At 37.7% G+C, this 21,871-nt stretch overlaps 2 protein-coding genes and 1 pseudogene across 2 annotated transcripts; 1 reads left to right on the top strand and 2 right to left on the bottom strand.

The window, feature by feature from the left end:
* Window positions 1–1,478: 1,478 nt before the first annotated feature.
* On the bottom strand, window positions 1,479–4,381 carry MSI2 (Transducin family protein / WD-40 repeat family protein). Its single transcript, XM_048082547.2, has 6 exons — window positions 4,007–4,381; window positions 3,430–3,753; window positions 3,136–3,279; window positions 2,527–2,651; window positions 1,998–2,093; window positions 1,479–1,843 (listed from the first exon to the last, which is right to left on the bottom strand). The coding sequence occupies exons 1-6, from the start codon at window positions 4,292–4,294 to the stop codon at window positions 1,642–1,644; spliced, it is 1,179 nt and encodes a 392-aa protein (XP_047938504.1). The 5' UTR covers window positions 4,295–4,381; the 3' UTR covers window positions 1,479–1,641.
* Window positions 4,382–6,589: 2,208 nt separating this feature from the next.
* On the top strand, window positions 6,590–7,177 carry LOC125189386 (uncharacterized; annotated as a pseudogene).
* Window positions 7,178–13,885: 6,708 nt separating this feature from the next.
* On the bottom strand, window positions 13,886–15,949 carry LOC125188757 (heavy metal-associated isoprenylated plant protein 26-like). The gene is made up of 2 exons (XM_048085805.2): window positions 15,691–15,949; window positions 13,886–14,470 (listed from the first exon to the last, which is right to left on the bottom strand). The coding sequence occupies exons 1-2, from the start codon at window positions 15,769–15,771 to the stop codon at window positions 14,087–14,089; spliced, it is 465 nt and encodes a 154-aa protein (XP_047941762.1). The 5' UTR covers window positions 15,772–15,949; the 3' UTR covers window positions 13,886–14,086.
* Window positions 15,950–21,871: the final 5,922 nt, after the last annotated feature.

Genomic DNA, 21,871 nt, shown 5'->3' with positions numbered 1-21,871 from the left:
AAAAGAAAGGTCCCCATTGAATGATCAAAATTTTAAGAGGAAAAGAAGAAACCAAATTGTTAGTATTGTTCCCAACTTCAGTGTCACAGCGCCTCCAACTCTGAATATCACTAATATTTTTTTCTAAGTGGCAACAAAAGGATCAAAACTGAATAAAGTTGAATAATCAAAAACAGACTTTTCTTGCATAAAAAGTGAATGTGATGAATGGAAGGAGAAGCCAATTGATGATCAAAACAAACTAAGATATGTCATTATTATGTTTTGAAAAAAATTGGATATGGAAATGGTCAAGAAGCATGTTGAGTACAAAAAAAGAGAACTAATTTGAATTTAACATTCTCTTTATTTTAATGATTAGCATATGATGTAATCCAATTCTATGAAATAGACAGATTCAAACGATTAGGTACAAATTTATTCCCTTTATTAAAATCGGGCCCTCGAATTTACACCTTTTTTAAAATTTAGACCCATTTTCTCAATTTTTTGTGGTATAGTTAATTGGTCGGTTCATTTAGTTGGCCCAAATTGCTAATTGCAACACACCATTTAGCCTTCTAAACCGACCGGTTACTCGGCTAACAAAAAATAACGCAATAAAGTTTGAATCTAACTATATTTCATTTTTAAACACGAGACTCATAACTAACCACATTATTTGATATAAGTTGAATCAAATATAAGCTCTTATTCAAAGATATATCCGGTGAATTCCTACATAAAGAATATGGAGACCCTGAAATATTATTCATTGAGCCTTTCACAGATATGATGTTGGGATACAATCCCATATATTAGGAAATCTCAATTATTTAGTTATCTTTTTCACCATATCTTTTCCATATTTTTATTTTATTATTCAATAAATTAGGGTAGTAGTATTTTAGTATTATAAATATGAAATATTGTATTCGTACATTCAACCAATCAATGAAATATTTTCTCCATCAAAGATAACGTGTGTTTTCCAATCATAATTTTGGATTCCCTCCGCCGATCTTAATTAGATGCCGGAGGATTCTATCAGCCACCGAGTTATCTGCCCGACGGGAGCGACTCCCGCGCACAGAAACTCCGCCATCGTCCGCCAAGCCCTGTTGGCCGCCGGAAATTTATCTCCACCACCGAGCAAAACTCGCCGCCAGTGCTTGTTAAGGGAAACACCCTTAACATGTTGGCACCAAATAATGATGACTCGAGGCGTTGAAATTGTTCACTACTATCTATAAAATATACAAAGGGAATATTGCTCCATAGCATTATCGGGGGTCAAGATTCATTATTGAATTAGAACCATATAGTATAAAAATAAATCTCTATTAGGCGTATAATAAAACATATGGAACCCGATCACATAAAAATAACAATAAAACATTGGACTTCAATCTAGATATAGACATCACAAAACAAAGGTCAATCAACGATCTTACACAAGACCTTTTTTGTATCAGTAAACGAATTGGCTAAAGATAAGATTAGAAATTTAGAATCGCAGAAACTACTGCGAGCGTACATTGATTTGTGGCGAATATTGAGTTCAAAATATGTTCTGATATCTAAGATTCCTTGCATAACAAGCTGAATTCGAACTCAGTGTTGTAGCCCTACAAAACAATTGATCTTTAAGCACTCGGGTAACTACGGAAAATCATCGTCACGGTAGATGCTTTCTGCCATTTGCCAGACCTGCAGTGTGTTGTCCTCTGCTACGCTCGAGATGACCCATGGTTGATTCTTGTTCCATGAAAAGTCTGAAATCTTTGCTTTATGACCACCATGGGAGAAGAGGAGCTCAGGAGGACCATCTTCAGCTTCTCCTTCTAGTTGCTCGTCTCCAATCCTGAAAGCATGACCAGAAGTTGTACAGACCTCATCAGCAGTCATATTCATGTCAATAGATTAATGTATGAATGTGGAGTATAATGTAATGAATATGGGCACGAGCAGCATGGAGTGTAATGAATGCAGAGTCAAAAATAATCAAGTTACCATACCTGTTAAGGTCCCAAACCATCAACCTTCTGTCATCAGCAGCAGATGCAAGAATCGTTTCGTGGTTAGGATCCCATTCAACCTGGAATACCTCTTTCCTGCAAATAAAAGGTATTATAGCATTAGAAAGTGGTTTATGGAGTACTAGTTAGCAATTACAAATTTGGAATAGCTAGCCGACACAAATTAAATTTGAGCAAAAATCATTTCAAAATTGGTGCTGGAAGCACCCAGTTTGAAACTTTCTTGTGACATAAATAATCTAGATTAATCTTTAACAGCATTCAAATGCCAAGTCGAAAGAAAGCACTCTTCCTACTAGATACTGATCAATGGAAATAATGCGTATGAGCAGGGTGCACTACTTTGTCGCAATTGTATAGGTATCATGGCAACAGTCAGGTTTTTTCAGCACAGGAATTCATAAAAACGGAGTAGTTTTATTTCCAGACCAAGAAGGAGCTGTGTCTCATGAACTAGTTCAGTACTATACTATTCAAGAGGTTGAATAATAGTAGTAAGAGGACTTACTCATGACTGCTTAGAGCATGCAGAGGAGCATTCAAGTTCCGCATATCAAATAGACCAACTGTAGAATCAGAGGACGCAGTTGCCAAAACCCACTCATTAAATGGATTGAAAGATAAATAATTCACCTGATATTGAAAGCATTAAGGTGTTAGTAAGTGTGTTCAAGTTATATTAAAGCAGGAAAAAAAGTAGATTACAGTCCAGAGCAAAGGAGAGGGATCAAGCAAAAGTTATGTGACCAGTTTAATGGCATTCACAATTGGGTAACTAAGTCCATGTTACAGAAAATGAGCTCCAACTAAATACATAATGAGTTTGAAAGAGCAAAAGTACCAATTCACCTCAAATATATAAACAACGAGGTTTTCCAGGCTGGAACACTCTGTCAAGCATAATACATTCTCTGCACATTTTTTTGTCTTCATAATAATTCCTATCATTCTTGCTAACCATATCAAAGAAGAAAATATAAATACATGGGCAGACGTCTTGTGGTTAGTTGGAATTTTATGTAAAAATAGTTAGGCCACTCCACAATTAAAGCATTACTGAAGGAAACAAGGCACGTGGAAAGCTGATATCGAGAAATGCAGCAGATAAGCCATTCACCTCTTTCTCATGTACAACAACAGAGTGCTGGAACTTGTTCGTGCGCAAGTCCCAAATCACTAGTTTGCCGTCATCCCCCACAGAGCCGAACAAGTTCTCATTCTTTAAATGCCACGATACATCCTCAACCACATTCTCATGGCCCTACAGCAACATTCACAAAATTCAGCTAGTTCAAAAGTTTGTGTTTTATGATCAAAAATAAAATGTCATGCTAGCAACCCCTTAATATGTGCAAGATTATTAGTTCTAGCACAAGGAACCATTACAAGAGGGACAGAGACAATGAGTTACCTCATAAGTAAACTTTGCATCAAGCACTTTCTCTTGAGGCGTTGCAGACACATCCCACAGACAAATTTTGCAATCATTCGAACCACTCAATAGATATCCTTCTCTGAAGGAGCTCCACGACAAACCATATCCTTCTTTATCATGTCCCCGAAGTCTCAAGTCCGGATTGCAACAATCAACATTGGCATCCTCCAGCTGCTTAGTAGTGTCGAACACGAATATTTCAGGAATATTGGTCTTTGCAGCGATCAAAGCCGGGTTCTGCAACATACACCGCGACCTATTCACTTCTCCATCAACTCGAATTTTTTGAACTATGTCCACCTGTGTATAATAACCACAATCAAGGAATCAATAACATCCTCCGACTATTAATAAACACATAATAGTGAATACATCAAACAAACGGATAATTGTTCATTCAGAATTATACAAGACAATTTCCCCCAAATATCAATACAACATTTCGGTGGGTAATTTAATCAAACAGGTGCAGCTCATCCACAAAAATGCAAAATGTAGCCTACAGAACCGGATATGAAATAGAAATGGACATAAAACTGTTCTCAGTACAAACCCTAGGGACGATTGAGTTCTCGGGGTCGACATCGATGGCGGAGGTGGGGTCGCGTGGGAGGAAGGCGTCGGCGAGCATGAGGAAATTGGGGCAATCATCGGATGTATGCGTCCCGAGGATCAATTTGTGCGCGGCGAGATCGCCGGAGTCAGATGAAGGCGGCGTGGGCAGCCACTGGACGGTGAGTGACGGCCATTCGAGGGAGTGGCATACAACGAGGTCATACAGCAACGGCGTGTTCTTCTTCCACACCGAAAACTCCTCCTCCACCATCGCCTCCTCTGCCATTCTTGTCTCACTCTCTCTCCACACACACAAGGACACAGCTGAGAACTGAGGGAAGAAGCTTTAGATTACTGATTTAGTAGGGTTTATTTTCCCGCCAATTGTGCTCAGAGCATACAACGAATAAATCGCGGGGGATGACATGATAATAGGCCGGGCCCATTGGGCCTTAAATGTTACCCAAGATCCAATTACAAAAAATCAAGTTTTGATTCGATATGCACCGTTGGAAAATAATTTATGCTAATATTTGTTCATTTAAAGTGAGTATTCATAGATATATTCACCTTTCCAAATTAATCGATTAACCCATTTTTAATCACTACTTAAATGTGTAGTTTGGTGGATGAGATAGGACAGGAAATGTCTAGGATACTGAATGATTGAATTACTTTGTTTAATTTTAGTTCAATGATTTTTTCAAGGTGGCATGTCTAATTTTAATAAATTAAGTTGTGCAAAACAAACAAAATGATTGTTTCAAATTGATGAATTAACCGTGTAGAAAATAGTGTGATTTTGATCTTATTTTTCAAAAACGATAAACAATGTAGTTGTGATCCAAGCTGATGTATTCAATTCTAGTAGTTAAATACTCATAAAACAATCCAAGCTGATGTATTCAATTCTTGATGCAAAATGGAGTTTGCGAATTTCTCCCACAAATCATTTCGAGGATTACCAATCACCAATTTTTTAAACCTTATAACTCAATTGTGTGTGCTCGATAACAATACTATCATTGAAGGCACTCGGCAATTAGCGAGCAATATCATTGGATTCATTGCTCTTGCACTTGCTTTCATTTTATTTTTGAAACATAATTACAATCGCATTCTTATAATAAATATTTGAGGTTCAAACTGTATCGTTTTCTCATTCACCAATATTGGCTACCCATACATGAAACTCCTACCAAAAGAATTATCTACAAGCATGCGCTGCTGATGTGACTCAATTGTCCTGCTCCCTTCTATTATGTCATTCACCAATTTGGTATAGTAATTCTTTAACATTTTCATCATACTCAAATGCTTGAGCTTTACCCACTTGAGCTTGCATAGCCTTGATACCAAAAACCCGTGGCGAGGCTTCTTTGCGCCTAGGCGAACAATGGGGAGTCGTTGCCGCCTGTGGTGGAAGCTCCACTGGAAGGAGGTGGAGGAGTGGCGCCGGAGGTTGAGGCGTTTTTGGTTGATGGGGGCAATTTCGGAAGACATTTTTTCTCTTTGGTGGTATGAAATTGAAGAGAATAGGATAGAGCATTTATATATATGGGGATGGATGGTGTGACATTTTTCAAGGGCATTTTCATAAATATATATTGCTTCCTTAAATATTATTTTGGCAAATTGTATTAAATACATGAAACGCAGTCCAATATCTATTTCTAAATTATGTCATCACTAGAATCTTAATTAGTTCAGAACAAATCAATGGTTATAAAAGTATTATGCAAAACTATAACTTGGGCAATATTTAATAGCTAATATTAAAAGTATTTATGCAAAACTATAACTTGGGCAATATTTAATAGCTAATTTTAAAAGTATTTATTCAAAACTATAACTTGGGCAATATTTTCGCTTATGTATATTAGATTGAGAAATGGGATAAGCGTGAATTTAATTAGAGTTTGATAATTTGGAACGATAGGGATGAGAAGGCATTGGATTTCATGCCGAAAGGCGTAATGGATTAGGATAAATGTTGACTTTTTCAGTTTTGATTTATCTAAACAAATTGTTATTTTTACTTTTTTATTTGGTGTATTTGGTTTTATTTTTCATTAAAGTGACGTGCAAAATACCATATTTATATTTAGGAAGAAATTATGGTTGAGCAACGAAAATAATTACATTGATGATAAAAAAAAAACGTTGAGCAACGATAGAAATTATGGTTGGAAGTTGGAAGTGACTAACCAAACTTTATAAGTGACAGAGGCAATTTAATAATATTAGTTTCGATTGTTTACATTAGTAGGTAATTTAATAGTATTAGTTTCGATTGTTTAAATTAGAGCATCATAACGCCGGACTTCCGCCGGGTGTCGGACCGCCGTCCGCAGGCGGACGTCCGCCATTGTGCGAGGAAGAGGGGCGGACGGACATCCCGTGCGGACACGAGAGTTCGGCGGGTATCTCACGACGTCCGCCGCTGTGGCATGCGGACGGACGTTCGATAATTCTATTTTTTTTTTAATCTATATATACGGCTCGTTGAACTTCATTTCACTCGCACCACTTGTGTTAATAGCAAGTCTCTCTCTCAATGTTTCTTTTATTATTTAATATAATGGCAAGTGGTAGTGGTAGTAGAAGTGGCAGTGGTAGTGGTAGTGGTGCGGGTGGTAGCGGTGCTAGCGATTGGCGCCAAATTGTTAGGGATGAGCTGCGTGCCGTTACGTCTAGGGAGATAAATCGGGCATTACAAGCGGCCATGCAGCAGCAGCAACAGCCGGCGGTACCTCGACCCGTCCATCGTCGCACTTATATACCTCGTGACCACATCGCAGCACACCATCGGTTGTACGCGGACTACTTTGCTCCACAGTCGCGGTTTGGAGACAACTTATTCCGCTGATGTTTTAGGATGTGTCGTGAACTGTTTCTCCGTATCGTTGGTGCTTTAGAGCGTCGATACTTATATTTCAGGATGAGAGAGGATGCGGTTGGTAGACCGGGCCACACGCCCATTCAGAAGTGCACTTCAGCGATCAGGCAGCTGGCTTACGGAGGTACGGCCGACATGTTCGACGAGTACCTCCACATCGGCGAGACGACTGCCCGCGAATGTATGGAGTTTTTTTTTTGTCAAGGCATTAGGGAGATATTCGGGATACCTGTCTTCGGAAGCCTACCCCCCAAGACTGTCAGGATCTGATGGCTATGCACGGGAGCCAGCACGGATTTCCAGGAATGTTGGGCAACATAGACTGTATGCATTGAGAATGGAAGAACTGCCCCTCCGCCTGGAAATGGTTGTTCACAACCGGTTACAAAAGCAAACATCCCACGATAGTCCTTGAGGTGGTAGCTGACTACCGGTTGTGGATTTGGCATGCATATTTTGAAGTAGTCGGTTCGAACAACGACATCAATGTCCTACAATCGTCTCCCCTTTTCAACGACCAAGAACTCGGTGTTGGTCCGGCTGTCAGTTTCGTCGCCAACGGCAACCAGCACAACATGGGCTACTATTTGGCGGATGGGATCTATCCTATGTGGCCCGTCTTCGTGAAAACGATCAGATGCGCAACAGAAGATAAGAAGAAATTCTTTGCGGGTCGTCAGGAAGTAGCGCGCAAGGATGTGGAGCGGGCATTTGGTGTGCTCCAAAGTCGATGGGCGATATTGAGGGGTCCATCATGGTTGTGGGATATGGAGACCATCGCTGATGTCATGTACGCGTGTATTATCATGCACAACATGATTGTCGAAGATGAAGGTCCAGCATTGACTGAGTGGGCCGATGATGATGGTGTCGGTCCAAGCCACGGTGTGGCCACCTCCAGTGCATGTTTGGGGGTACCCCAGGAAGGGCTCGACCGGGTCCGTGCGTTTGCCGACATGCGCCAACGACAAGCTCGTATTCGACTCCAGAACGATATAATTGAAGAGCTATGGTTGCTTCGGGGTGGTCGTTGATATGTTCGGGCGTGTTAAGTGATGTAGTTCTTTTTGTTGTCGTTTTTCTTAATCTAATGAAATTAATTTGCACTTTGTTTGATTCCGTATGCGTTACAAAATTTTAATTCCGTACATTGTTTATTTTAATTTTGTGAAAATTTTAATTTGGTGAATTTGTGATTTTTTTTTATTGCGGGAACTCCGCGGGGGAAGGCTATGGGATGTCCGCCACTGTGCAGTGGGAAGTCCGTATGACGTGGCAGTGCTGGGAAGGCTATGGGATGTCCTTATGACATGGCAGGAGGTGTTTTTGGAAAGTCCATCGGGAAGGCTATGGCACATCCGGTAGCATTGAGGAGGCTCTTAGTATATGTTGAATGCAATTGACTAGCTAAATTTATGATAATATATATTTTTATTATTTTTTTATAAAGGATATATAAAGAAAATATAATTAATTGGTAAATGTGATTTCTAATAAACCGTTTTTTGTTAAAGATATTTCCTCTGTTTCATTATAGTTATGAATCTGATACATATACTCCCTTTTTAGAGCATCCACAGTAGAAATAGGTCAGCCACTCTCTCTCCCTGCCACGTCATCAGCACTAAAAATCCACCTGCCACTTCAGCATAGACCAGTTATAGGCCAGCCGCAATAAAAATAATTCAAAAACAACTACATTTTACGGAATAAAACTTACGATTAAATTACGGAATTAAATTTATTAAACATATACGAGAAAATTCATTCATTTCATTAAAAAAAAGGTACATAGATAAAAAAAATACATGATTTTTTATTTTAAAAAAGGGCTTCCACACATGAGCCCCGCCACTCTCTACTCCTCGTCGTCGTCGCCGCCATCCTCGCTACCTCCGTCCTCGCCGCCGCCGCCCGGGGTATCTGAGCCCGCGTCTGAACCCCCCACCAGTGCCCTCGAGGCATCCAAATCCACCCGCATGTTCTCGAGCATCGAGTAGAGGAACCTCTTCTCCGTGGGGTCGGTTGCGGCCTTCCACTCTTGAAAGACCGCGAACATTCATTCCTCCGTTTTTACACGCGAGAATAATGTGTACGCGCGTAGGGGGGCGGGTGCCGAGATGACCTCCTGGAGCGATAAGGGGGATCCTCCCCTCGCTGTCCGTTGCGCCCGCTTTTGGCCAACCGGACGAGGACGACGAGTAGAGGATGGAGGGGACGGAAACTCCTCAGCATCCGGGGGGAGGTCGTGGGATCCGCCGCTGCTGCCGCTGTAGTCGCCAGAATAGTTCAACCTCTGCTTCTTCGGCCACCCAGCGTCGCACTCCGCCCGGAACTTCTCGGAGTCCTTCAGCAACAGATAGCATTCCCAGAAGAGGAACTCCTTATACTTCCCCGGCAAGGGGAACTAACTCTCCGCTATCCTCCGGGCGTCCTCCCCATTCTGCCCACTAGTCAGCTGGCGAAGGGCGTTGGCGTACAACCCCGAAAATCGGCCGACCGCGGCCCTGATCCGTTCCCACCCCTTCCGGCACTCCTCCCCGCTGTAGTCCTTCCCATGCGGGCAGTTCTTCCTGTAGACCGACAACCACGCCTTGGCCACGCCGGCGTACTCATCCTCCGTCCACTTCCTCCGCGTGGGAGTGTCGTGATCAGCGGGCTGCGACGACTCGCCGACCACCTTGCCATTCCCCTTGCCCTTCTTCTTCTTCGACGTGGCCCGACCCGCTGGAACGGGAGTGTCCGGATCCCCGAGATCGATCCCCATCTCATGCAATGACAAAAGGTCATCGCCAGTGAATTGTGTCTCCACTGGGGTCAACGTGTGAGACGAAGCCGTCAAAAAATCAAGAGAGAGACGATAGACCGTGTCCCCCCCAGTGGCCCCTGCATCCCGGGATGCATACCGGGCATATCCCTCCCTGCCACATCATCCCCATCATCTGCTGCATCATCTGCTGCTGCATCTGGGGCATACCTCCCCACCCCGGTGCTGACTGCCCGCCGCTCGCCTGCACCCCGTCGGGCATCCCCCACGGCACCCCCCTTGGTTCCCCCCCTGTATCCCCCCCGGCGCTCCAGCCATCATCCCCATCAACTGTTGCCAAGGGACGTTAAACCCTGGGTCCATCTGCCCGTCCATCTGACCCCATCCAGATCCCACGGGTACCGTGGGAGTATGAGAGCCGCTCGTCGCCTTACTGGACTCGTTGTTGTTGTCCATCGCTCGATGTTGCTCTTGTACAGAAATTTAGAGAGAGAGAAAACTCGTTAAAACAAGTGGTGCAAATGAAAATGAAACTAAAATCGCGTATATATAGGTTTTCAAAAAATAAAAAATAAAAACGAAAAATAGGCGCTGGCCGATCGACACGCCACAATGGCGGCCAGCGCACCCGAATCGGCTAGCCCACGCCGATTTTCTCGGCTTGCCGGTTGCAATGGTTCGGCTAGCCGATCGGCTAGCGACGCGAATCGGCTAGCCGCTATTGTGGATGCTCTTAGGGTGTCTACTATAGTTGGCCGGGCCAAGCCACAAAGTGTGGCCAGGCCACAAAATCGTGGCCGGGCCACCAATGCCCATGTTTCCCACTATAGTGGACATGGCCAAGCCACCAAAAATTTTATTTTTTCCATTTTGTTTATATTTTAATTCTACTACAATAATAATTGAAAAAATGCATACGAACTAAAATTAAAACAAAATCTTCGTTGTATTATACAAAGGGGTAAAATTATACAACGAAAATTTTCGACTTCTAATAAACTACTTTCCCAACGCATATCACGCTCTACGCCCTCCTCCCCTACGATTCCAAACCTCTTCTACCATATCAGCCTGCAGCGTCGTATGTGATGTTTCCCTCCGCATATCGGTGAATCGTTGGATCAAGTATGCATCACTACGCGGTACACCCATCTGCAGTGGGGCGGTTGCAACACCGTGACTCGTACTTGCACCCTCTTTCGGTGCCCAGTTCTCTGCAGAATATCCTTCGTCCTCTATTATCATATTGTGCAATATGATACATGCATACATGATGGAGGCGACATCATTTTCGTGCCATTGTCGAACCGGGCACCGAAGAATGGCCCATCGCGATTGGAGGACACCAAAAGCACGCTCAACGTCCTTCCTAGCACTCTCTTGTTTGGCCGCAAAATAGGTTTGTTTCGGCCCAACCGGCTGCCGGATCGTCTTGACAAACACGACCAACGAGGGTATATCCCATCAGCTAAGTAGTATGTCCCGTTGGCCATGAATCTGACCGTTGGACCCTCACCCTGACACTCATCATTGAAGAGATGGGACGAATCCAGTACGTTGATGTCGTTGTTCGACCCTGCGACACCAAAATAGGCATGCCAGATTCGCATTCGGTAGTCAGCAACAGCTTCCAGTATCATTGTTGGGTGTCTTTCTTTGAATCCAGATGTGAACTACCCCTTCCAAGCAACCGGGCAGTTCCTCCACTCCCAGTGCATGCAATCGATGCTGCCCATCATCCCCGGAAAATTATGCACTCGCCCGTGCATATCTATCAATCTCTGACACTCATCGGCATTTGGCTTCCGTAGATACTCCGGACCGAAGATGGCCTAGATACAATTACAAAACTGCCTCAGCGCCGTCAGAGCAGTTGTTTCACCCAACTGTAGGTATTCGTCGAACATATCAACAGGTCCGGCATAGGCAAGCTGCCTAATTGCAGCGGTACACTTCTGATATGTCGACAACCCGGGTCGGCCGCTAGCATCATTGCGCAATGTGAAGCACCTGTACTGCTGCGCCAATGTAGTCGCTATATGGATGAATAGTCGTTGCGACATTCTGAAGCGGCGACAGAAAATCTCTGCTGGGTAACGGGGGTTATCGCCAAAGTAGTCTTCTATCAACCGCTGGTGTGCCCCGACATGGTCACGCCAGTTGGTCTGCCGATGATAGAACGGGCGAACGAACGCCGCCACCGCCACCGCCGCCGCCTCCTCCTCTTCTGCTTCCCGTTGCACCTCTTGAACGAGTTCATCGAACTCCCCATCCACCAATTGTTGGAACTCATCGTCGGAACTCATTTTTCAAAAGTAGAATTGGTGATAAATTGAAAAGAGTGGAGATTGGAATGGTGTAAAAAATTGGGGAAAAATGGGTATATTTGTAGAAGTAATTTAATAAAAAAAAAAAAAATCGGAAAAGGGGAGCCGCGGCTCGTGGCCAGTGCTATAGGAGGGTCGCGGCTCGCGCCCAAGCGCCGCGGCCAGGCCACGATCGTGGCGCGCCCACGTCCACCCCCCCCCCCCCCCCCCCACACACACACTATAGGGAGCCGCGGCTCGCGGCTCTCCCGTGGCCCGGCCGCGGCTCGCCTATAGTGGACACCCTTAAGGCCGTCACACATATCACAATACATGTCTAAGATATTTCTATTTCTCAATATTTAATATACGTGTATCTCAAAAATTATACTCCTTCCGTCCATCGTATTTAACTGGATGCGAGTTTCAAAAAATTATCAGAAAGTGTGTTAAAAAGTCGGTGGAAAGTGGGTCTTACTGTTACATTATAATACTATTAATTTTATAATAAAATGTGATTAAAATAAAATTAATAGAAATTCATTATCAAAAGTAGTCAAAAAATAAATAAAAAGTTTATTGATAAAAAACCAAAGGAGAGTTGAACGCTAGTGAATTTGATGATACTAACTTGTTAAGATCCGGGAATGGATAAATAGAGCGAAATTCAAGTTTCGTCTTAAACCTTTGAACTTCCTTATTAATAGCAAAGTACACCCAATTGGTAACTGCAGAATGCGTGCTCAAACTGAAATTATTATTATCTTCTATTGCTGTACATGTATCAAAATTAGTGACCGCCCTAAATGAATTATGAATCCACCTTCATCAATACAGTATTCACTATTCACCCGTGACTCAATTGATGTGATTTTAATAATAATATTATGTAACTTCATTTAATTTAATAAGTTAGTATTTGTTTTATCAATCACATCTTCTCGCAAAACCACAACAAATATGTGCTCCTCTAATTTGTCACAAACTTATTAATTAGGGGATTTATTACCTGCATATAAGATATTGAATAATTGAAGAATTGCTTTTATAAAAGTTTCTTTTTCCTTCAAGCATCTACAGTCAAAAATCATGATTGCTCCCAATCACCCACTCCTTCTAATAGTGCATGGATTTTGTAGCATGTGCTTGAAGAATATTCCACAATAATTTCTCTTTACTTGAAAACCATCACTAATTTATTGTTTAAGAATCCTAATTTTTGTTTAATAACCATAACGGCCGGCGATAATCCGGCGATGTTCGGCGATTTTTCGCCGGATTTTCGCCACCCCCATTGGGAGTGCTCTAAGGTTAACCAGAACCCAACTAATTATTCCAGAAAAATCCAACGCAACAAAACAATTGCCAATCAATCACGAAACTTGTGCTTCCTACCAATATTTCCACTAAATCCAGCTTTATCTATAATAGTCTCAAATGAAATGATATCTATCTTTACTCATCACACAAATCTGTTCAAATGTCATTAACTACGCTACAAAAAAAAAAAGTTATGATCGTTTTGTTCAAGGGCAGATCGATGCAGAAAAAATAACCTTGATAAAGATCGTACACAATTTAAATTCTAAATTCGAGTTTTTTTTAATTGTAATATTGATAGTAGTATAGTACAGTACAACAATTTTAAAAAATTAAAATAAGCAAAAACAGAGTACTACTCATAATAACTCCTGGATCCGCCGCAAGTTGCAAACGCATAAATTTTTTCGATACATGAATTTTTTACAACCATAAATATAGAATCCGAAAATGTAATAAATATTGTATAAAAAATAGTTTAATGAGTTTAAAAGATCCTCCTATCAAATGGCCTAATTGGCCAAAAATTGTAAAAAGTAAAAAGTAAAACTATATCCCTTGTTCGCTTGTTCCACCCACTATATCTGAATGCAATAACATTTGCAAATCTTATAAACAAGAACAGGTCTACAAATCCAACATCACACAAGATTTCATTACACAACCAACACACCTAAAACATTACTTCAATTTGCATAAAAGATTACACAAACCACATGTAACCCAAACAAAATCCTTAGCTGCGCCAAACATAGCTTTCTACTTATTATTCTATATCCAACAAGATCACATGACCACACATGCCGAAGGATTTTCGTCACTGAAAGCAGTTGTGTACCGAACCTCGGTCGAGCTTGCACGTGCAAGCTGTGAGACATGAGGGTCCATCGCATTCCTAACATAGCCAGCTGGAGCCTTCTTGTCATATACACCGGCCGCATAAGGATGCTCGACCACATCGTACGGGACATAAGGCCATAACTCAGCCTTCTTGCCTGTGCGATGGGCCACACGGGCCACAACCTTCTCTGGGTCCACATACCCGACTACAGTCAGCTTGTGTTGCTTGGGGTTTACTTCAATAGAGCTCACCCCTTTCATTCCTTCAACCGATCTTCGTACCTTCCTCTCACACCCTTCGCAGTCTATTTTGATCTTGATCTCGACTGTCTAAACATTCAACAAAATCCCAATAAAATCAGCTAACACTATATAATTCCTATAACTGCCATAAGTTTTGTAAATTGGACACAACTATAATATGCGGACAAAATAATTGGGACCATTATTTTCCATTCAAACATTCACATTAACAAATAGTCAATAATTTAGAAAAAAATTTAATTTTCTACTAAGGTTCACTTTCATGGGGAAAGAAATTCCTAAATGTGTCAACATCAATAATGTGCTTCAAACATGCAGCAAATAGTGGACATGCTCCATCCTAAATTATACATCCAATTAACGGATAAATAATTTTACATATGGTGAAAATATATCACAAATTACCAAAATTAAAATATCTAAAGTATTATAGCTACTCAAAATATATTACCAAGAAAATATTCATATTTGGCTAGAAGTACAGAATAAGTAATCCCAAAATTTGCGGTGAGTTGTAAAAGATATGTCTAGAATTCTTACTGAGATAAGATTTTCTGTCTAACCAGTTACCAACATCAAGTGAAATACATGAGATTTGATTATTTTATGCATTATTTAAGGTAAATTAACCTAAGTGTGAAATAATATACTCCCAACTCTACAAAATTAAGTAGTAGTACTAGTTTAGATGAAGGAAATATACTTGTTTACTTTAATCTATGATAGCCGATTGAATCTCATAAAAGCAAGTGTTGAGCTAGTACTGGTCATTGTAAAATATGAAGTCAATTTTTTTAATGTAAAGTCGGTCGTCTCAATTATTTCAAGGCAATCTAATCTCCAGAAATGCATTCCATCAATAAATTAAACATAGCAACTAATTTCGAAAAAAGCCTGCATCTTCTTTATTCCACCCAAAATCCATCCTAGATCTCCTTCACAAACAACTAATTAAATACTACTATCCATAAGTATCTCAGTTAAACATAATCACTTAGGTGACAATCACTTAACAAACAGAAAAATACCTGCAAAAAAATAAATTAAAAAAAAAAACTAATTCAATTTACAAATGCACGGGTAAATTCCTGAATTTCTATTTATTTATTAATTTTAATTTATAAGCAACATTTGACTAAATCATAATCACTCACTCAGCTAACAAACAGGAAAAATACTTCAAGGAAATCAAAAACTAATTCAAGTTACATTTTGCACAGGCAAACTCATGAATTTTATATTTCATTAATTAAATTTAAAATTAAAAAAAAAACACACACACAGACCTGAAGCTGCTTGCGTTTCTTATGCTTGGAGTGGCCGCTGGAGCAATCGAACATGTTGGAGAGATGATCCAAAGCCCCCATTTTGTTCGTGCAAATTAAGATCTCGAAAAATTCGCGCTATTTCACTTTACAGCAACCTGCACACAAAGTGCGTGTGTTGTTATTTAGTGAAGAATTGGAGTGATTTCCTTTTGCTTTGTGTGAAAGCTTTGACAGAAGGGAAGTGGACTGCTGTGTTGTTATTTAGCTTGTTTGGTAGAGCTGAATTTTTATAGCGAAATATATACAGCTCAGCGATTTTGGTCAAATCTTGGCCGTTGGATGTTGGTTCCGCCGATGGCCGCCACGTGTTGGTTTGGCATTGGGTCCGTTTTGATATCCGCGCACCGCACCGCACCGACCCGGATCTTGCTGTTCTTCAAAATTCGCCAATTCGGAATCATGGAAAACCGCAATTTACTAGAGCTTTTGCGACTTTGGATTACGATCCAGCATATTATTTCCTTTTTTAGTTTTAATAAAAGGATAATTATTTTGTTGTTCATATCCAAACTTTCAGTTTAATAAGTTTATAAAAAAATGTCCATAATTTTTAACGGGTCGAGGTTGAAAATATACTACTCCCTCCTTTCATTCCAAGATAGTTAAAGATATTTTTTTATATGAAATTTAATAAATTAATGTTTAGAGGCTAAAGTGGGTAGGCAATAAAATCAAATAAAGGATAACGTAAGAAAGACAACATATTAAAGTGGGAAAAAATAAAATTATTTGCTAAAAAAATATACTGATGCAGCTATTTTGGAATGATCTCTTTACTAACTTAGGATGGATGGAGTATTATTTTTGACATTGTGTGAAATATAATAAAATTAGGGATACAGAATACTCCGTATTATATAACCTTTTCTTGATTAAGTTATCACCAAAATTCAAGTCATCACACAATTTTTCATGGTTTATGGCTACGAGCTTACTATATATCCATTTTTTGCATGTAGCTTGGTAACTAATGTTTATTTTTGTGTTTGATAATTTGAGCTATTTGAATCTTTTTACAATTTTATTACTTATTAGTCATTTTATTGAAAGCATAGGCAATTGGGAAACATCGTGGAGATTTGCCTTAAGATTTGCATAGTTCGGTTTATCTCAATATGAATTTATGAGTGAAAACGAAATGAAAGTCATATCACAATCGAAAGAGATATGGTCAGGCGTTTGCGTGACATGGTCCACCTTATTTTTATGATATTGCATGTATTGAGACACTAATATTCAAAAAATGAAATACCAAAATATACAATACTAGTTTCAATATTAAATTCAAAGTTCGTTTCTTAGCCGTGTTGATATGGGTTTTGATTTTATTCATTTACTTTTCGGAATAGGGAAATGATTAAAGCCCATGATACAGAAGTTATTATTTTAGAGTGGCCCATCACCTTTTAATGTTAAAGCTTGGTCGGCGAAACCACCTTTATGATTAGTTGTTTTTATTGATTTCAATGAGGTCTTGATTATTTAGTAGCATAAGATTGACTACTTTATAGATTATTAGATTATTTTTTAAATGTATAATTTTATTGAGTTTAAAATTTTGAATCATGATTGTTTATACATGTACTCCATTAGTTTGGATATTCAAAACCATATTGCAATAAGATGTATTATAATAACACTAGAAAATTCATATATAATTGGTGCTTTTAGTATAAAAATTTAGATTCGTGTTCCAATTATACATTAATTAACATGCATTTTTGCACTAAAATTCATTAGCCAAAATAAAGCACACGCATAATTGGTACTCAATTATTTATAATGATACTATGATAGTTCTAGTTTGTTTAGTTACATCAATTAAGGGATAGATAATTTAATCATATCTCTCGCACGTACATACCATGTGCCTATAAATGTAATTAAAAAGGTCATATGCATTGTACCGACGCCACTCACTATTGCACCTTACAGGCTTACAATATTATAGTATATGTGTACGTCATAAAGAAAAAACAAAATATCCAAAATTAATTATTATTCTATTATCTCAAGGCAATGAATAATATGGTTGTTAAGTCGTTGCCAGTCTTAATTCGAGTTTGTTTGAAAATTCAAGACTCGTCTTATTAAAGTACTTGGAATTTGCTATGCAAGTCACCGAATTTGTCGTATAATCCGCATGCTAGTAACATTTCAAATATTAAAATAAAAGGGATATATAAATGTCATTTTCATAATACTATTTAAAATGTCTTATTGGGACTATTAATATGAATGATGATGTATGTGAAGGAACACACATGACTCGGTTTAACAACCGTCAACATGCAATTACGTAGCTTTACAACCTACTCCAAATAAAACAATATACTTATATTCAACGCACTCAACCTATACATACATATATACATTATGGAATATTATATTATAGGATGATTCAGTTAATATTATATTAATTTCATTAGTATTAATCATAATAAAATTAACCAAGTAGATATACATATACCTGGCGAAATTAACAATATTATTCTCGTTTCATTGTCTTAACTGACATGATAAATTGATTTTCTTTAAAAAAGTAAAAATTAAATAAGTTTATTTTTTAGGCTAAAACAAGTTCAGTTAATCAATCATTCTAAACAAATAAACAGCGAAATATTGTATATCAATTAATCATATACCTTTGCAGATTTTAATTAAATTTATGTTTTAGTTTCTAAGTACGGTTATTACTCTACTTATTTATTGTTTGATAAATAAAAATATAAAATAATACATACATCGAATCGATCGACCTTATCTCATCCGCAATGGGCCCAACTATGCAAATAAATAGATATAGCCCATCAGCTGGAAAAGCTATATCTTGGGCCAGCAATAATTATATTAAGTTATGGACAAACCATTAAATTGTTTGGAAATTATCCAACTTAAGACGTGCAAAAGGTTTGGAATAAAAGTATGAACATAAATATTACTACTCTAACATAAGTTTGGATCTGAATTATGTTCCAACTTCTGTGAATATTCCATTAGTCTTTCTAAAATAAGAAGCGATTATGTATCTTCAGGGCTTAGGCTTTGATGGAATATCCCGTGACTATTCATCATTGATTCAATCTTATATTAAGTCGTGGATATAATATTGCTTATCAAACATGAGCTCAAACTAATTGGATATAGACCGAATGTTTTTATTCACACGTAAACTACGAGAGTTATACTCCAAAAGTTATATGTAAAATAGTCGTTTTTTGAATCAAACCCACTTATAAGAGTAGGATTCGTTAAATTTGAGTAACTATTTTTGTATGCAAATCTTTCTTTATTGTAAATTAAACTACTAGCACTTGATCATCCAGAGTGATATACAAGTATACAAACACCTTTTAACGAGGAGTACTTAAATTTCATATCGGTATTGTCATAATAAGATTTATGAAAAATATTTAATAATAATAGGGTCAAATGTGAAGGCGAATGAGGTGTAAGCTTTGGTTGTGGAGTGTGACTGTGGATGAATCACGGGCGACTCCAACTTATAAATTCCTTAGTCAAACTTGGATACCATTTTTCATAATTTCTTGTACAAATACATATTAAATGCCACCGTTTTCAGTTAGCTTTTTCATCAACCAAATTGTAAAAGAAAAATCGAATATATTACTACTACTACTACTATCGACAATAAAATCACATCGTTTTGCGTGCATTATATTTTGTTTTTAGTTTTTTACCATATCTTATTATGTAAAGGTACATTGAAAATCTTAATTTTTGATATTTTATTTTTAAATAAAATGAGGATTGAGTCTTCGTTTCTCGTCTTTTGAATTATAGAAATTGTGAGGATCAAAACAATTTCAAAACTCACGTTTTGAGAGACCAATGAATGAATGCACCATAACTTTTCCCCTTAAAAAAATAAATAAATAAACAACCACTTGATTCGTAACTGTCTGATTATTAATTTAATCATTATTTGCGAAATAAATAAATTTTGTAGTTTTTCTTCGTATGAAGTATAAAACATTTCATTTAGTCCCCAGGTTGAATAATCAAAGCTAACCATTTCGTACTACTTATTAAATTAGTCATAACATAGCTCACGGAAAAACTATGATAATAATACCAAACATCATAAAAATTTAAAGGAATTCTCACTCAAAAGTTAGATTTAAAATATCCAAGAGCCTAAATTCCCATTTGTTATCTCGTTCCAAGAGTCCAATGCAGATTTATAATAAGATTTTAAATTTAAAAATCCCACAATGTGTCTGCAAAATTGTAATAGTACTATTAATTAAAATATTAGCTAGCACTAACCGACATTTGGGTGTGTTATAATATTATGCAAGTATGTAGCATAAAATTATCAGAATGAATTTGAGCCATCAAAAGTGACCATAATGGACGCACTATAACTTTTAAATGAATGATTGAATCCTTTCTATGCTTAGATATTAATATCAAGACAAGATCCAATTTATGTGATAGACTAAGCATTTAACAATTCCACAATTACATTGTAGAAATAGTAAAATATTGGCTTCTCACTTTATTAATCTACCATCATTTTTTATGTGATGATCAAAATGGCTTCGATCCCCAATCAAAGTTGTCACATATATACACATTTGATTAAAATCGTCGGTTCAAATCAATTTCGTTGGGTCCAGTTTGATTTTTAGCACGATAATATTATAATCATTAATTTTTTTCATGTGTAGCAAAGTGTGCCAGGTATGTAGAGCAATTTCGATGGGACCAATTAATCAACAAATTTTGTAAGACTTGAATACCAAACAGATTTATGGAATTTGGCATGGACATATTATTTACAATCAACCAAAACTGACTTTTAAATTTTTCTGTATAAAAAATGTAATAACAAAGTATATTGATATCACTTAATTTTGACCGTGCTCTTACTATATTACTAACAATTTATCACAAGCTGTGTCCGATTATATACTACTCCATAAAAAATGAATTATACTACCTCTTTGATCATTTGAAAAATGAAGCGACAAAATTCACGTAATTATTATTCAGAATTTTTATAGCAGATTGAATTTTGGGGCCATTTTATTTGGTAGGGAATTAATACACTCAACCACAGAAAATAAAAGTTATTGGTGCAGTAGATGTGCAGTAGATCAAACCAGTCACTCTTCGTCAATATTCATAATTGCTGCTTATCCTCAGTTTCTCGTTCTTTTTTTGTGTCCAAAAATATAAAATAATGCTCTGTACGGTGGAATACTTATATTTATTTCTTAGATTTGTCGATAAAAATTCTTTATAAGCTTAAAATATCTATACAACGATTAAAATTGTCAATTTTGTTTTATGTATACATAATGGCTCAAAATCAGAGAAGTCGAACATAGATCCAACGCATACAGAATCACATAAATAGTGTGCTAATCAAAAGAAATACCATTACTAATATATTCTAAATATATATCAAGAAATATTATGATTTTTATTTTATATCGTTCTAATTTAAATTTCCAAATATACCTTTCATGGCCCAAATATCACATGTTGGTATCTAGGGTTATTTTTGTCATAATATACAAAAAATTATATAAAACAGAGATCATGTACTCCCTTCGTCCTAACTAAGTTGAGTCAAAAATTTTAGACATAGAGATTAAGAAAGTGTGTTGAAAAGTAGTAGGAGAAATGAATAAAATAGGAATGATAAAGAGAGAGTCAAGTAGGTGATTAAATAAAGTAAGAGTGATTGAATATTTTGTTTTTTTCGAAAAGGGAAATGATTAAACTCTATATAGGTAAGCATCATGCCTGGGCACCACTCTTGTTCAGTTTATTTAACGCTATTTATTTTATTATATGCATTAGTTTAATCTAATACCGTGAAAATTGATAGTAGTATTAAGATTATTTATTTTGTAAATTACTTAACAAATTAAAGTTTAGTTAACGCTATTTGATTTATAAACTTATAAAGCTAATGGCAACTCTCTCATAAAACATAATCTAAGCAAGAGTTGTGCTCTCACAATATATATACTAATATAACAACTCTCTCTCTCTCTATTTAATTACAAATTAATTAAAATGTACTCCATTCGTTTCATAGTAATGGAGGCGTTTCATTCCAGCACGAAATTTAAAAAAAATTATGTTAAGTGAGTTAAGTAAA

Source organism: Salvia hispanica, chromosome 5, assembly GCF_029641045.1.
Source record: "Salvia hispanica isolate PSC_SH4W2 chromosome 5, Shi_PSC_v1, whole genome shotgun sequence".
Lineage (NCBI taxonomy): Eukaryota > Viridiplantae > Streptophyta > Magnoliopsida > Lamiales > Lamiaceae > Salvia > Salvia hispanica.
The sequence above is the reverse complement of the archived record's forward strand: the minus strand, read 5'-3'. Positions and strand labels throughout refer to the sequence as shown.